The 18,357-nt window shown below is 34.1% G+C and overlaps 1 protein-coding gene across 2 annotated transcripts; it reads right to left on the bottom strand.

Annotated features, from left to right (window-relative positions):
• Positions 1-719: 719 nt before the first annotated feature.
• LOC111807455 (tRNA wybutosine-synthesizing protein 4-like) lies at positions 720-17,369 on the bottom strand. Of its 2 annotated transcripts, XR_002816946.1 has the most exons (14): positions 17,057-17,369; positions 16,459-16,547; positions 16,229-16,365; positions 15,861-15,908; positions 15,549-15,630; positions 12,830-12,932; positions 12,334-12,454; positions 12,174-12,221; positions 8,913-8,996; positions 3,181-3,245; positions 2,222-2,273; positions 2,042-2,080; positions 1,090-1,237; positions 829-961 (listed from the first exon to the last, which is right to left on the bottom strand). XR_002816946.1 is itself a non-coding variant. In XM_023693188.1 (13 exons), the coding sequence occupies exons 1-13, from the start codon at positions 17,134-17,136 to the stop codon at positions 1,172-1,174; spliced, it is 1,014 nt and encodes a 337-aa protein (XP_023548956.1). In that variant the 5' UTR covers positions 17,137-17,369; the 3' UTR covers positions 720-1,171. The 2 variants fall into 2 exon arrangements, 1 of the variants encoding a protein (XP_023548956.1); XM_023693188.1 differs by having other exon boundaries at positions 720-1,237.
• Between the last annotated feature and the right edge of the window lie 988 nt (positions 17,370-18,357).

The following is an 18,357-nucleotide window of genomic DNA, read 5'->3' as shown; positions in this document are numbered from 1 at the left end:
GGTGTTATCATATTGATATAACTATAATGACTGTATATTTGACCATGTGTATGCCTCTCACAACAACCTGAATTGAAATATGTTATAAGGTGCATCCTAAATGTTATGGTTATATATGTTAGCCCCGAAGAGAATATACGTTGTGTTAACATGGAAGTAATGTATGCATCATCCAAGGGTGCCACGTGTGTTGTGTATATATTGAACATACATTACTTTTCTTCATATATTTGTATGGACATGTAATATCTTTCATAGTTTAACGACACGAGAGTATGTAAGCCTTTATACAAACCTAGAGTTTACAAAAACAGGGTATTTTTTTAGTAGGTCCACGTACATGTACATTATGTGTAGAAAAATACAATACATCCAAACCCATCACAGCATGAAATTTGAACATAAAGCTATAGACATAATTTTTAGATCTCATCAATCACATTTTCTAACCCTATCAATGGAATCGCTTATTGAAATACTCTTATTATTAACTATTCTTCAAGTAAAGGCAAGAGTCCCGCGTACCGATAAGCCATAGTATAAAACTAACCAAATTCACCTAATAAAACAATCCATTTGGGTAATTCAATACAAACTTTTCTTTGCCATTTACCAAATTTTACCAAAATCTTGCTTATATCAAATCACACACTATTTATGAATCTAACAATAAGCATCCAAAGTAGACTTTTATACAAAGCTTTATAGACTTAAAAAAGTAGAACATATAAAAATATAGGCATAATTGAGCACATAAAGTGTGAGTTTGTAGCATAATTTCTTTGATCCAATCCCAACAAACTAAAAAGAGACGAGAAAAAGAGAAGTGGAGCAATAAAGCGCAGAGGGCAACAATGGCGCATTATGTTTGGCACATGCCACAGTCCCCACAAGTCAAAATAGCCATTAATTACTACATGCTTCAACTCAAGGGACCCACTATGTTCCACTTTCCAAACATCTGGAACAACTCAATCAAGAACAAGAGGGAAAAAGAAAAGATTTATTCAATCAATATTAAACTCCCAGCAGCTCAAACAAATGAATATCAACATACTTATACAGAGATATAAGTCCTCCAGAAGATACCTTAAATTCTTCAACAAATCTTGGTAGAGTCAATCAGAGCATTGCCAGCAGCTGCAGTAGCCAGAAGGAAGCTCTTTATATCTCATGCTGGTGAGGGAGGGTCAAGCGCGTTCGGGTCTCGGGGAAAGCCAAAATTCCCAAAAAGCCCCTGGGGTTATAAGGAAAGCAACATAGAGTTATAAGACAGTGTCCTTCAAACGGGAAAAGAAAGCTAGATATTTGTGTCTTCTTGTCTCCATTTCATTTACTTCTCTAAGTCCCACATCGACTAATTTAGAGAATAATCGTGGGTTTATAATTAAAGAATGCTATCTCCATTGGTATGAGGCCTTTTGGGGAAGCCCAAAGCAAGACCATGAGAGCTTATGCTCAAAGTGAACAATATCATACCATTGTGGAGAGTCGTGTTGATCTACAATTCAAATTGTCCATTACGTGCCAGTTCATTACACATATGTCAAGTTTCATCATTGAATAATCAAAGTGATCGTGTTAACAGTTGCATGAAAAATGAAATAATAAAGCCATTTTGAACATTTTCTTCATTTTGACATGGAGTGCTCATGACAAACAGATTCATGATAAAGCCAGTTCATAACATATGTAAAGGAAAAAGTGACCACACAAGAGAATCAAAGTCTAAAAAGCTAGTGAAAATGGGTCACAAAAGGAAGCAACTTATGAGCCAGTATGAATGATGATATAAAGAGCAAACTTTCCACCCTGTAATGCCGTTATCCATCAAGGAATTTTCAATATCTTTTGTAAAATATTTGGATTGAAATGATTAAATATGTCTAATACCAGAGCATTATGAGACAAAATCAAATTTTTGTGGCAAGATCATTACAGTACACAAAGTATTGCCATAAATTAGTCTAGAACATGGAGTCGCTTAATAAGGAATCATAAAAGAAAATGTAAAGCAAATATGGTCACGAAATAGACTCACCAGGGGATCATTGATTGCATAGGCCACGCAGTAATGCTCCTGGAAACCATCCAATGAAACTCACAATAAGTTAAGGAAAAATCTCCAATCTCAACAGTTTGAGCAGGGAACATACAAGAAAAGAAGGGGAATTCAAACGCTCATGCCTTTTCTCATTAAAACAATAGGTTATAAACTTGCCTGCATCATGTACCACTCCTCAAATTCATCAAATAACTCCAGCCTTTCAATTCTGAAGAACAAAAGTGTCAAACATGAAAATCTTCCCTGTTATACATCTCGAAAAAATTGGAAAAATCAAAGAGGAAAAAAGGAAAATCATATGAAAGAAAAGAAGACATCAATAAACCTTCAAAAAGGCACATGCTGAATGCACGATGGTTGTTAACTAATTAGATTATTGATGAAGCTATATCAGAACGGAGTCCATGTCTTTATATGAAGCCCAAATATCAAAGGCATTAGAACCAATTATAAGGTAAAATAATTTCAACCTAAGGTAACTAGAAAGCTTACAGAAACAAATAAAATAAACAAAGAAAATAATTACAAGTGAAAAGCTACATTAGTTTGAGACTAAGAAGCACGTACACTTTACTCTGGCTAGCATGTCCATGTCCAACACGTGTCCAATACTTAGTTGAACACGTATTGAACACTTGTTAGTGTATAGATGTGTTAGATTCATCGAACAGTTGTTAAGTATACTAAATAAACATATATATGACAAAAATAATAAATTTTGAGAGTGAAATACATCAAACTAACTTTTTAAGCATATAAATGTATAAAACCATGTGTCGCCATGTCGGTGTCGTATCTAGTGTCTTGTATCCATATTCATTATCTTAGATTTGAGACACAACTTTATCAATATATTAAGCAAAATCCCCTTCTATCTCACTAGATATAATTACAAATGTATCTAAAATGAAGTTTGGTGTTGAACTTTTTTTCTTTTCTTTTCTTTTCTTTTTTTATCACTCATATTTCAACTATTTGATTCTTTTTCTTCCACAAGAAAGTTTACCAATGCATCAAACATCATAGGAATGAACCACTAAACAAACCATGGCATCAGATTGACAACAATAGATAAACAAAGGAGGGAGGATGGCTAAAACCACTCTAAAACAAACCTTCGCCTTTCTTGAGCTTCGATCAAGTTATTATACACTTTCAGCATGTCCCATGCTGCAGCTGTCTATCAACCAAAAGAGACAATATTCAAATAGACTTCAATAAATAATTAAACCAAAAACAGATTAAATAAATATATAGGAATGTAGAACGTACTGTCACTAAAGAGAACATCACAGGGTACTCACACATCACAATCTTGAACTACAACAATATGAAAAGCTAACAACCACAGGAGAAAAAACACAGCTTCACAACCACTTGTAGACCATTGTAGCTCTGGAATATGTATTAGATAATACGGTTCTATTTGGTTTTAGTTAAAAGGAAAAAAAGTGGGGGAATTTGATCCAATGATGGGTTTGTTAGGTATCCAAACACAAGAAAACAAAAGATAGTAATATATGCAGTATCAAAGAAAAATTACAACATAACAATAGCCCTTCGAGTAGGGGTCTACATTGAACCCGGCAACTCGAACCGACTCAACCCGATTTATACAGGTTGGGTTGGATTACCATTTCGAGTTGGGTTAATTTTCTTAACCCGAATAGATTCGGTTTGAGTTTTGGGTTCATTGTACAAAATTTCGAGTTGACCCGAACCGAACAAAAATCTTATAAAATATATCAATATGTTTTGCATATTTATAGGTGTGCCGGAGTGGTAAAACGGCGGAACTATTGTTCCTCCCCGTGCGGGTTTGATTCCAGCCATAGACACGTCTTTTTATTATTTTGTTTAGAATATGGTTGATGATAGATTCATTGATTATAATTTTAAATACTAAACTTGATCAAAAGTCGCCCAAAATGTTTTTGACCATTCTAGTGTCAACGGTAGCAGTATAAAATAAGTTTATTAGATTTTTTTATTTTGATCTAAAACTGAGATAGATAATAATAAGCTCTAACCTATTTATTATCTATTTGTCGCAATAGTGTACATTGTTGATAATTTAGGGCATCGGGCATCCAACTTCATCAATTTCATCAACGTCATGAGTAAGTCCCTGTAAAATTGGATTTTTTTTTTTTTTTTTTTTTTTTTTTNAAAAAACATTTTAACCATATTTTGAATGATTATAGATTAATCTATCGAATAATTATGAATTGCGGATAGATAAAAAATTTTAAAATTAATTTTTTTTAAACAATCCAACAACCCAAATCCGAACTTTCGGGTCGGGTCGGGTTGTAAAAAATTTTGGGTTGGATTGGATTACTAATCCAACAAACCCAAACTTTTTGGTTGATCCAAAAACTTCCCTCCAACCCAACCCAGGTATACCCCTATCTTCCATAAGGTCCCACACATGGACAATCCACCGAAATGACCCCTCCCTCAATCCTAATTACCTACATTTATAATTAAAACACCCTTATCTAATTACTCTTACGCCTCTACTACTTTCCAAGTAATGTTACCAATACTATCTCCTACTGATTTTGTCACGACCCTAGTTTTCTACCGACCTAAAGTCGCTACCGTATGCATGACGTAGCTTCTTATACGGAAACATTTATTTAAAAACGTCTTCATCAAACAATGTCATGAACTTACATGTTTAAGAAAAATATCTCAAGACAATACAAAAGGATAATAAAATAAACTAAAGTCTCTAACAATGTCATATGCTAACCTAAGACATAATATCATAACATAATATCATCATATCATATCAAAATGCATCATCATGTAAACATACATGACACGTGCAAGGGCCACTAGGCACATGTCATCATATATATATATATGACAAGTCTTCTGACCAAGCTGATAATAAGGTCACTTACCTGATTAGCTTAATTTGTTGTCACTAATTTATCCTTAATTTATCCTTAATGAAAGTTTGATTTTGTCCTTTAAAATCTAAGTCAACATAGGTGAACTGAACCCAACATAGGTGAACTGAACCCATGACATCAATTTCAAGTTCAAATTTCTATATAGCAATTTGCTAAATTTTACGATGGTCATGTGTTAGACTTCATGTGAACATTAGACACTTTGCATGATTAGAGTCTTTGGATTGTTTATATATAATATTATTTTCATACAAACAATTTAACAATTTTCAGATCTTTCCTTTTCTTTCTCTCTCTTTGTTCTTTGTTTTTCTCTCTGTGTTTCTTTTCTCTATGTTTCTTTTTTTTTAATTCTGTTCACCAGTACTTTTGGCCAATTTTAATTGATTATCTAGAATTAACTACCGATCATGACATGATTTCCTCGTAAATTGTTCTTGGTATTTAATTTCTAACTAAAATCTAAATAATTGTAACGAAGTAAGGATAAAAGAAAAAGAAAATTTAAGATATAACTTACTTTGATTTCCTAAAACATATGTATTATTTTGATATTTCTTCTCTAGCACAATTCAAGAGATTTGTAACGAAATTGATGAAATTCTGACGAAAATGAATTTAAAAATTGACTTATTGAAATGTCCTCAACATTGCTTCTTATGAGCTTGAATCTCTGCAATACTGAAGGATGAATAGTGTACATTTCGTAGGAGGTTTTGGAAAAACTCTCCTTTTTGTAAAAAAAAGAACTACAGTAGAAAAATCGGAGAAGGAATTCTTTTTTTTATTATTATTTTATTATCATCATCTTTTTTAGTTGTTACATTACATACCTGTAGAAAAATCGGAGGAGGAATTCTTTTTATTATTATTATTATTATTATTATCTTTTTTAGTTGTTACATTATATACCTCTAAAAAGAACTTTTGTCTTCGAAAGTGTTTAAATCGTGAATCAATATTTCTCTCTCATCCCATCCTTTTGTCCTCATGTGGCTTCTTCTCCTTGGTGGTTTTTGCCACTGTACCTTAATGAAGGCTATTGCCCGATTACATAGGGCATTCATTACAAGGGCTAAGATTCTCACTAACCTTTCCTTTATATGTCCTAGAATGTCGAAAGACTCGTTGAAGCGTGAACTTAATTTGTCTCTTTCATCCAAACTTTAGAACATCTTTAATCAAGGTCAACTTCAAGCATGCAATGTTGCCTACCTCAAACTCCAAGTTTCTATGCTTCACGTTGTTGTGAATCTTTTTACTCTAAATCATATGCATTCTTGCCTTAATCTTTTCTAGACCTCATTGGTGGCTTGGACAACTACAAAATGTTCCTATTTAAAATGGTTCAGTAGACCACATTCTATAACATTCAGTGTCTAGAAACATTTTGTACATCCAAAACTCATACTCTAATAGCCTTATGTAAGGCTCAGTAACAACCAAAAAAGATTTTTAAAAACTAATAATAATAAAAAGAAAAGAAAAAAAAGGCCTGCAACCTACCTCAATCCTACAAAACGTACACTGTTCATCTCTTGGTAATGCACAGATTCAACCCCACAAGGAGTAATGTTATCGTTTCGAGGCCATTTCGATAAATCAATTATTAAATTCAATTTTCGTCAGAATTTATCAATTTTATTATAAATCTCTTGAAATGTGCTAGAAAAGAAATAACCAAAATGATACATATATTCTAAGAAATCACACTAAATTATATCTTAAATTTTCATTTTCTTTAATACTAATTTTGCTCCAATTATTTAGATTTTAGTTAGAAATTAAATACTAAGAACAATTTATGTATTTCAGGAAGTCATATCATGATCAATAACCATTTTTAAAAAATCGATTAAAACTGGCAAGAGTACGGGTGAGCATAATTAAAATAAATAATAAATAATAATAATAATAATAATAATAAAATAGGGAGAAAGAGAAAAAATTGTTAAACTGTTTTAAATTGTTTGTATGAAAATAATATTATAATAAACATATATAAACATACCAAGACTAATCGTGCAAAGTGTCTAATGTACTTCAAGTCTAATGTACTTCAAAGTCTCATCATGTAAAATTTAATGAAATAATTTTGCAAAAATTTGAACATGAAATTGATGTCATGGGCTCACATAGGTTGACTTAGATTTCAAAAGGCAAAATCGAACTTTCCTTAAAGATAAATTGGTGACAACAGCTTAAGTCAGTCAAGCAAGTGACATTATTATCGGTTCTGTCGGAAGGCTTGTCTTATGTATGATGACATGTGCCCAGTGGCCCTTGCATGTCATGTATGTTTATGTAATATTATGATGTGTTATGATGAAGCGATTCGATATGATATGATGATGTATTATTATGATGCCATTTATGGATACCGTTTGTTTTTGGCACGCTCCTATTTTAAGGGGTTCTTGGTGGTTCATTAGTTCAACCTAGCTCTTATTGTTGATCGTATTCAAATACGGATTGGAAATGGTTTTCTTACGGGTTGCTGACGTGACTCTTGGCTTAATGGGGAAATTATTATCAATACCTTTCCAAACTTGTAGCATTTAACTATTCAATTGCTTCTATGTGGAATTCTTCTCAACAAGCTATTGATTTATACGACTGGAGGACTTAAATGAGTTTGAAAATACGGAATGGGCTATCTTCTCCAATCTTTTATCTTCAATTGCATAGGAGACTACAAATGACTCTTGGCATAGGCCTCTTAATCTTTCTTTTAAACTTTCACGGTTTTCTCTTTGATGGAGGATTTGATTCACTCAAATGGACGAACTACTAATAAACTTTATTTCGTGATTTGGAAGAATGTTTACCCAAAAAATATCGAAGTTTTCTAATGGGAACTTAGTCATATGGGGGAATAATAAAGTTGATCGTCTTCAACGTTGAATGCCTTTCTTCTCTCGCCCTCCTGGTTAGGCATGTGTGGTTCAAGTGTTGAATGTGCGGGCCATTTATTTGCATTATGCCCATTTGCATATCGCTATTGGATATACATGTTGGATGCTTTTGGTGGTCATTTGTCATGCCTTGTACACCTTATGAGATTCTTGCTTCTGTTTTTGTGGGCCATCCGCTTCATGGTCCTAAGAAGATTTTTGGCTTGTGTTTAACGGGTGTTCTTCTAGACTCTTTGGAGGGTGCGGAATGGAAGAATTTTCAAGGACATTTCTTCTACTTTTGATGATTTCCTAAATTTGGTTATTTTTAATGTTCCTCTTTAATTTCCAATGGGTGAGTTACACTTGGTATTTGGTAGCTATTAACTCACGTTACTTCATTTATCGATGAAATTGTTACCCCTCAGAAAAAAACCCAAATGGTCAAATATCCACTGTACAGTTCAGTTCAATTACACGTCATCAATAGCAGCACTAGTTGCTCCCTATGTAATATCAATAAATGGCCAAGAAAATAATTTCAAACAATATTATCCAAGGGGAAGCATTTGTTCAAGGCTTTAACGAAGTGTAAGCCCTTGTGAACATCTATTTTTACTTCAGAAAAAATGGTTCAAGACATCAAATTTGTCTACGGTAAAAGCTTTGCAAATTCACCATTACCATGAGAATGGCGTGTAATGATCTAAGTGTAAGGAATACCATAAGGAAATTAAATATTATTAGGGGTACTGAGGGTATATCAGTCGGAATTAGTTATAAAGAGAGGGAAGGGAAGGAGATGACGCCAAGGAATAGTCTGGTTGGTTTAGGCATTGAGTGGGAATACTCAAGTGAGGAGGTTACAAGAACCTTGAATACTTGGGGAATCAGTTCTATCTTTTTAACTTTCAATATTAATTCAGTTGTTTGGTTTGCCAAGGAGAAGGGAATTTTCCAAGGAGAACGGAAACATGCAGTATTTCAGCCTCATTTTATTGCAAAGAAAATTTCAAAAAGAAAAATTACCTGCCATCCTTGGTCAAGAAAAAGCTTTTTCTTTGCAACTAATGTTGGTGTAGCATTGATACCCAACAAAGCACAGCCTCGACTCTGAAACAATCAATAATGTTCACAGATATATTAAATTCTTTCATATAAATGAGTAGATCGCACAATCTTGGAACCATAACCGAAAAACACATACCTATAGACTACAGTGAAAATATCTATATAACCTTTTTTTTAGAAAGCAGGAGTTTACATACACATGTAGCTATCTGTTGCTCTTTAAAATTCTATACAATCAGAAAGCTTGATATGGAATCCAAAAGTTAATAATCTGGATGCAACTTTATAGAACCCAAACAACTAAAATAGTATTTAACTATAAAAGATAACATAGTACAATATAACCTCAAGTATGAAAGTACTTGGTATCACAACCAACCATACTAAAAAAACGAGTAGAATGTGACCCTCACATAGAGACAGACAAGACGGCGACCCTCAAGTAGCGCCCATCCGACCACGTGATGACCAAGACAAACAAGTGTCATGATGCAACTAAGGAGGACGTTGCATCATCTAACACACCATATAAAGTTTGCATTGAAGCCAAGATGAGGCATAGGCACAATGGAAGCAACAAGTAGACAAGAAGGACAAAGATAGGCATGATAAAAGGTTGGGTAGGGTCTCAGGCCTTAACCTCAAAAATCGGGGTTTAGAAAAGAATTTGGGCATGTGGCTCCAGAGTTAAGTCCGTCCATATGAAATATGAATGCTCGCTAAATTTGGTATCGACCGAACATCGGATGGACTCTCCACGAGACCATACAATTGTCACCAAAATCATGTTTCCTCCTACCATACCAAAAATGCCTCAAAATGTACCTTAGGAGGAGGCATGGTGTTAGCTCTCCACCACCCCTGGGTCCTATGACCTACGCGAGCTACCTTGTTGCACATACGTGTGACACGGTGTGATACCCTATACTTTTTGAAACTTTTTGAAAAGAAATATAAAGGGAGGGAAACCTTGGTGATGGAGGACAGGTGTTAAAAAAATAATAAAATATAAAGGGGGAAGAATAAGCGTATTGCAGACACCCGCTGACGGCCACATTGGTACGATGTCTCTGTCGTGCCCAGAGGAGAAGTCGAAGTCGGATTACAAGGGATTTGGGGGTCGTAAAGGTGGTCAAAACAAGTGGGAGGCGATTGGAGAAGGAATGTTTGGGATGTCTCGATATGAACGACACATGGGTCCATTCTCGATGAACATGACCGAGTAAGTTTCAATGGCCGATGACACCACTGGACTTGGAATGGTATCAAGACATGTGGACCATGTTAACTGAGAGCCAAGATGAGAATACGAGATGCAGACGTTGCATGTGAAAAATTTTAGCCTCGAGTAGAGGCAAGGTCGAGCCGAACAACTTGACCTAGTGTGTAAAGGCAAGTCAGATAGAGTCACAGACGATTGAACATGCACGCAAGGGGGCATGTGTGGCCGAACAAGCTGAGATTCCACATGAGTTGTGTTCAGTTGGCGAAGGCAAACCCCGTCCAAGTTCTGACGAAGCCACAAAGTTTGGCAAAAAATGTGAATGAGGCTTGAGTTCCTCTTAAGGCTTGTCATGAGCATGCCAGGATCTTGACACCGCACGATTAAAAAATGTACGACCTAACACTTGGCACCTCCCATCGTTGAGTATTCACACTCAAGGGTTTTGAACCATCAACTTCTTTGCTATAATTGGACATTGTTGGCTATATCTTATCTACTATACCCAAACGGTTTTGAACCCTCAACTTCTTTGTATCTTATCCAAGGATAGTAACATCAAAATTTTCCTATCATCTATACCATTCACCATGCATAAAAACCTTTATTTTGGTTAGCTAAGACAGCCTAATGCTTACAATATCTGAGCTAGGGTTTTAAACCCTCGATTTCTTTGTTATCCAAGATTAGAGACACCAAAATTTTCCTGTCATCCATACCATTCGCTGTGCATAAAAAGCTTTACTTTCCATGATTGCTGACAAAAAAATAGCATCCAATTCTCTTACGTTTCTCCAAATCTAATTTACAAATTCATCCTTCCATTTTACCGTCTTTCTATCATTCACTAAAAGATTGGTTCAATTATCTGTTTCCCACCTAAAAACCATACTAACTAGAAGAGATAGTAGAGGAGAGCACTTATGATGGACACTTGGGATAAAATAAGACACTTGTTATGAAACTAGTAAGTTGAAACTACCCGACACTAATTCTCTTGGTTTTTTTCTCTTTTTAAGGAATGTTGAACTCTCACAGAGAAAAATGAAAGAATATAAAAGACAGCCCAACAATAGAAGCCAAAATAGAACAAAACTAAAGGTGCATTTGGGATTGCTTTTGGTGGGGTCAAAAGCAATTCTGGATGTTTTAAACTGTTCAGTGTGTTTAGTAAAACTGATTATTTATTAATTCATACACAATCACTTTCTGGTTTTGTTAAATGTATCGAACTTAAAATTTAGTGTATCGTGTATTGTAACATATAGTGTATAGTAAGTTTCGATTTTTAATTAAAATTATTTGTACATATATATAACCAAGAACTTAACCTCAAGTTGTAAATGATGAAGGATTCTTTAAAATGTTGTTTATAATTTTTGGATATTCTCTCACCAGTATATTGGCTCTAACGAAGATATTCCAAGTGGATTTTCACTAATATTTTCAAGGTTAACGTTCCACTTATTGGCCCTCCCTTGAATCCTAAGGCCAATCTTTTATGGGTAAATGCAGTTAAAGCTATTTTTTCAGAAATTTGGATGGAAAGGAATGAATGAATTTTCCACAGCACGCAGCTAGACCTCCTCTTGGTATTCTATCTCAGAGGCTTTGATGGATTCTCTTTGATATATTTGCCTCAATTGGAATACTTCAAACTTAAATACATCCTTTGTCATTCTAAGTGGCTCAGTGGTCCCATTCTTTTCTTTTCTTGTTTTTTTTTTTTCATTTCTTCAATGAAAAGTTTCGTTTCTTTTTTTTGTTTGGTTTGAAAAGATTGGACCCCCTTTGGTATAGTTGTTAGGGTGGGGGTGGTTCAGTTAGTTGTGCTGGTTTTTTTAATGCCGTTTTGTTTTCTATTGTTTTCGATCATTATTCTCAATAAAAGCTTGTTTTAACTTTAAAAAAATAACAATAATAATAATAAGAAGAAGAAGAAGAAAGAAAGAAAAGAATAGACTACATAATTCATGGACTATCAAAGACAGTTGTACCTCTAAATTTCTGATCATTTGTTGGCCGAAAGCATCATCTGGATGAATCTGTTAAAGAATGCAGTCGCAAGTTACCAAACCATCATTTAAAACAAAGTCATGTTCCAGTGGAGATCAAGAATACAAACGAATTCAAAAGGAAAGAAGTTATAAGTAAAACCTGCTCATATAAAAAGAATATTGCTGTTGAAAATGCTTTTGATGCCCAACCAACTATAGCCTGACTCGAATCTGGATCCACGTATATCAAAACGCATTCTGCAATTATAAATGTCGGCAAACTGATAACAATATCAGGATAAAAGATATTAATAGTTTCCATGTGAAGCCAAAAAGTAGGGAAATTGTTGGATTTATCAGATGTGCAAACCCACTCTTATATTTCACTAAAACAGCCCACTCATCCATCCAAATATCCCTCCCCCTTAACCCCCACAAGGACCCACAGGCTCCAAGACACCATGACTAAAAAGATCACAAGACCGACGAATTCAGAGACGAGTAAGCATATCACAAAAGACATTAACAGAACAACTCTCGTGAATGAAATGTGAAATATGACCTTAAAAGACCAAAATGATCCACCAAATAGTTAAGGATGTATAAAGCACTTAAACACTGGACCACGAGGTGAAAAATCTTATGTGCTTCCATACCTGGGATCCATACCAGCAATAGCCAATACATCATCTAACTTATCAATATCACGCAGGTCAACAGGGAGTAGCTTGTAATGATCGCTATGGACTTCTCCTTTTTCTGCAAAGCAATGATACGTATGGCAGTTGAAAATACATGAATATATTTTGAGAAGCAGGAAAATGGCTAAAAAACCATGTAGAATGTGTTCGCTGCTGTTTTCCATCAAACTAAAATGTAATACTGCAGAGCCAACAACCATTTGTTACAATTACAAGGACAACAACAAGAAGTAAACCAAAATTGCAGGAAACGTTAGATCCCGTTATCTTCCAGATTTCCATTCAAGTTCAATAGCTCATTAAATCAGTCTTATATATTTCTCATTCTAGCATCCAAATGATACATACAATTATATTTCCCATCAGTAGTATAAAAAGAACCTTAAAAGATAAGTGCATTCGTTCAAAGGGGAATTATTACAGGAAACGGCCAATAAAATGTCTCACTAGAAAGTACAAGATTGATGTTAAGTATAAGCATTTTTTAAATAATATTATTATTAGCATGTGACACCAATCAGAAAGAATACTGTTGCACTTTTCCTATTAAGCAAGTGGAGAATAAATGAAAAATATATTTCATCACAAATTAAAATCTGAGAAAATTATGGTAATGTTGGACACGAATTTATAGAAAATTAAGAAATGCAAATAATAAGAGGGAAATTATAAATACACCATTGTATTTGAGACGATTGTGAAAGGTTGCGTTGCCTTTTTTTTTTTTTTTTTTTTTTTTTTNAAACACTGCAAGAGTGATAGAAAAGAACAGAACGAAACACACACAAGAAAAAAAAAAAACATTATAGTAACCCAAAAAAGAGCAAAAAGGTATAAGAGAGACAAAAACAACGAAAAACAGTGTGAACAAAACAAAAGAAAATAACAAGAGACAAAACCATCAAAACCAAGCCAAAGACAAGGAGAAAAGCAAAAAAAGAGTCCCAATACACCAAGAAAGAACCAATGAACCCAAACCTCAAGAGAACAAACAAGCATCAAAAACAAATTCTTTGTGAATTGGTGAGAGAAATTGTACACATCGAAAATTGCAAGACCACAAGCTTCAATAAGAGAAGCAAATCTGTCACTAATGAAGGAGGAGAATGAGGGATCGCAATGACATTTTCCTGGAATGATGACACTAAATCATCGTCAATATCATCAATACTATTCTCCATAGGTTGAATGACAAATTCCATACTACTTAAACTAACTTCAAATGCAGCACCAGAATCATTAAAAAAACGTGAAAGAGTATGAGAAAGAGCATGATACTTTGACGAAAGAATAACACCTTAAGTGAAAATACAATTAGGATCTGCTACAGTAAATTCTTGTCGACTACCATTTTGAATGATGGGTTTATTAACAAATGGGGTCAAAAGACTTGAAACATTTGATTCAACTCAATACTATCCGGATTCAAAGGATTAACTTTGGTGAATGGAGGAACTGAAGAATGATACACTTTTCTTCGAATATAGGACAGAGGATAAGCTTCCTTGACTTAGAAGACTCAACCATTCTAAGGGAATCACTAAAAGGCATCTTAATGGTCTCAAAAGGTATTTCTTTAACCATAAAAGGAGTATTATAAAAGACAGCCGAATCCTCATGCGAGCAATGGTCATGACATGCAATAACGATATCTAAGTTTTCCCCTTAAGCATGCAAAATCTAAGGTGGTTGGACGAATAAATCATCAATAAGCGATAAAAGGCAATGAACAATTAAGGTTACATTGGCACCTAATCCAAATAATTCTAGAAAACTAATGTATGCAAATAGTATGCAGGGAATGAATTTCTGTATCCTACAATTATGAAACAATTTTTTGGACTGGATGTTAAAACTATTCTGGATTTTGGATGCAGTCAGAAGAAGCTTCAGGTGCTTTCTCCAATTTAACTACCTGCCGTAAGGACAGTGAAAAAGAACATGATTTATAGCTTCTTCTGCTTTCAAGCATTATACACATACATTTGGGCTCAAATACCAGAAGGAAAGTTTCTTTTGAAGTTTGTCGGTCGCATTAAAGGTTTCTTGGAAAGCCAGACAGATAAACATATTCATCTTTTCGGAACTCTGTCTTCTCCAAAGATAAGAATTACTCAGCTCTTATACAGAAGCATTAACTGAAAAGGTTACATGTTGGAAACCATTTCAAGGCTTAAGATTAATAGATACAAGAGTTCCCTTTTCGACAACAATTGAGATCTTCGAGTTTGAGAGATGGGAAATTTGGTCACATGAATGAAAACAACACACAATTACATTACTCGATCTACCACGCCCTCTTTAAATAGACATAGTTATTATACTCCAATTCTAAACTGAAAAAAAAAAAAAAAAAAAAAAAAAAAAAAAAAAAAAAAAAAAAAAAAAAAAAAAAAAAANAACTCATCAATCAATCTAGCAGAAGGGGAAAGATCGATATTATTAAGATGGAATTTTAATGTAGCCTAGGGCAGCAGAAAAGCTCTGTACATATGAAATCAGAAAGAGAATTATATCTTAACATTGTGGTCCAGGAAAAACCTTGAAACCAACCATAAATGTCAAATGACATGGAAAAAAGAACAATAATGGATTTATAACAAGGTTGAGATTTGTGCCTGCCACCTCTAATATAAAAATGAAACATGTTGAAATGATAGCACAGACAACTTACCTTGTGATATAGATACTGTTCCACTGAGTTTTTCTCTCAACTGACTACAGGCTTCAATTATTGCAGCTTTCTTAGTAGTCACCTGGACAAAAATAGATAAATTAAGAACTGCATAACCCTGAATTCCAGTGACACGTGTTGGATATATATAAAGAATGTGAAGATTCTTGCTAGAAAGAAAACCACAAAGGTAATATATTGGCAGTTGACATAATTGTCTTCTCATTGAGTTAAAATTTAAGCCCATGTACATATTCCTACAAAAGTAAGTGACTATCGAAAAAGCAGGGGAATAAGGTTTCCAAATCGAACCTCCTTGAAGTCCAACTCCACATATAAATGCGGTGCATTACCCTCATTCTGTAAAAAAAACATAAAGAAATAATTAAATAAAAGCATAATCAAATGCATCAACTTCAAGTGGGAGGTTAATTGGAGCAAACGGAGAATGTAAGCAAAGAAAGTCACAAAGATACAACTAAACGTGATTGCAATAAACACAGAGAAGATAGAAAATGACCAAACTTTCAAATCCAAACCTAAGAATTAGTTAACATGTGGTAAGAAAAATATGAATATAAATATATACGAACAATATAGAAGATACGATGTACATATAAAAGGAGAACAAATGAATGTGCTAAAGATGTTATAGCCCGTGACCTAAATAAGCAGCTTGCCTGCAATTGGAAGTACGTTGTATCAAAGCCAGCCCCGAGCGACAATATCTGCTTCTTTGTATGTTCCTCTGTGTTACTATCAACATTGAGGAATTGAAAGAGGAGCTTCCTCAGTGCAGCCCAACGGGCAAAATAACCTTATTAGCAACAATGTAAAGAAAATTACTACAAAGTGATTAAAGAAAGTTCTAAAAACACTGACATACTTAAGAGATGCAACACGATTGTACCTCGATTAATAATTGGAGATCTCTTAACAGGCCTTCTTACAAAAAGGTGTATGAAATCGTCTTTCATGTAGCCCTTTCTAACACATGATCTGTTAACCAAACAGGGGCAGCTAATATTACATCCCAATGCATAAATATAAAAAAAAATTAAAAAAAATCTAGCTGATTTTTAAACTCTGCCAAATAATGGACCAGATTCAATGTTCAAATAAAAATGATAGATCAAAGTTGTCATTGAGAGAACGGAATTCGTTAGCGAGCGTAGAACTAAAACTAATTCTTGCATGATTGCATCCCATATGACAGAGTGAGGATTTATCATATCAAAGGGTTAAACGTTGCCGAATGCCAACAAACTAACAAAATCTTAGCGAGTAAACCAACTGGAAAGCTCCTTGCGGGTGAAGAGTGCCTTCATGCAATCAACATCGAATCGTAAAAACAAAAGACCGCCTCAACGACGTTGAGAAGGCAGTAAAAATGGTTATCCAAAGCAAAATCCGAAGCGCCGAATTTGAAAATTGCAAAAGGCGAAGAATGGATCACGAAAGCGTAAAGATAGTGAGGGAATAAAATGCGTTAAAAGGGGTTTGCTCACAATTTACTGGCAGAGGCATCGTCGTTGGTGGCTTGCACTGCTGCACTGTTACTCTGTGAATCGGGAGCAGCCTTCGCCATTTTCGAATTGCCAAAGAGCTTCGAGGTTAACGCAGTGGTGACACGGTAAGTTGGAGAATGGGGGATCTAACAATAGCGTTCACTTCAGAAATCAATCGTGTCCATGAAAGAGCGATGAACCGTGTTGAATTGAATTGAGCAAAACCCTCCCGACAAATAAAGAAAAATCACCGATGAGACGTTGGTTGAGACCAGTTTTGATAAGTGAAGCAGAAATTGAGGAGAACGCGTCAGAATTGAGTGAAATTTATTGCGACTCTCACCATCACCATATATGATATTGATTGTCCACTTTTAAGTATAATAAGCTCTTATGGCTTTACTTTGGGCTTCTCCAAAACTTATAAGTTATATGATATTGTCCACTTTGAGCATAAGCTCGGATGGCTTTGTTTTGGGCTTCTCCAAAATGCCTCATGTCAATGGAGTTGATATTTCTCATTTATAAACTCATGATTTTCAACTAAATTAACCAACGTGAACTCACTCACAATAATTCTCAACAATATTAGTTATGCAAATCTCAATTCTATTCTATCATTCTTATCTCTGTATTATTTAATATTTTCAAATCATTCTTAGCAAGATCAAGAGATGCACTCGATTTAAAGTTTTTATTATAAGCCATTGTCTGAAGGATTTGATGACAAATTCTCTTCAATGAATGGATGATATGAATGGACTGTGTCCTCAATATGTTAGACCACGTTTACAACAAAATAAAGTTGCATTTGGTTAACCTATGTGTTAAAAGCCTCGTAATTAATTGTTTAATTTAAAATAACAAATTTTATATTTTTTTATTTGAAATGTAATATTGTTTATTGTATGAGAAGTTTAAGGTTATTAGTCACTGTTGAACGGCATGTCATTGACACGTGAAATAATGATATTATAATAATAACTTAAAGAGTCTATAGTATATGGATAGGATTAGATATTTTATTTCGTTAACACTATTAATACGATTTATTTCATAATTACAAGTGATTTGATTTAAATCGTTCACGTGAAAATATGTGAGTAGGGGTATCATATACAATGAATTTTGTATAAGATTAGACCACGTAATATTCAATTTCTCTTTATAAATTTGTTAATTATAATATTAATATTTTATAAGATGAGTATATATGGCTCGATCTTAATCAATAGTGAATTATGAATACTTGCACGTGAGATCTTGTACCTTGATTTGCATAGGTGAGAATCATTTTTGTA

This window comes from Cucurbita pepo, chromosome LG12 (genome assembly GCF_002806865.2).
Source record: "Cucurbita pepo subsp. pepo cultivar mu-cu-16 chromosome LG12, ASM280686v2, whole genome shotgun sequence".
NCBI classification, from domain to species: Eukaryota; Viridiplantae; Streptophyta; class Magnoliopsida; order Cucurbitales; family Cucurbitaceae; genus Cucurbita; species Cucurbita pepo.
The sequence above is the reverse complement of the archived record's forward strand: the minus strand, read 5'-3'. Positions and strand labels throughout refer to the sequence as shown.

Coding starts and splice junctions, on each gene's coding strand:
- LOC111807455 (XM_023693188.1), bottom strand. CDS start 17,136: ATGGCGAAGGCTGCTCCCGATTCACAGAGTAACAGTGCAGCAGTGCAA. Junction 8,997..12,173: donor AAATGATCAGAAATTTAGAG/GTACAACTGTCT, acceptor TGATTGTTTCAG/AGTCGAGGCTGTGCTTTGTT. Junction 3,246..8,912: donor TTCTTGACCAAGGATGGCAG/GTAATTTTTCTT, acceptor TTTGGTTGATAG/ACAGCTGCAGCATGGGACAT.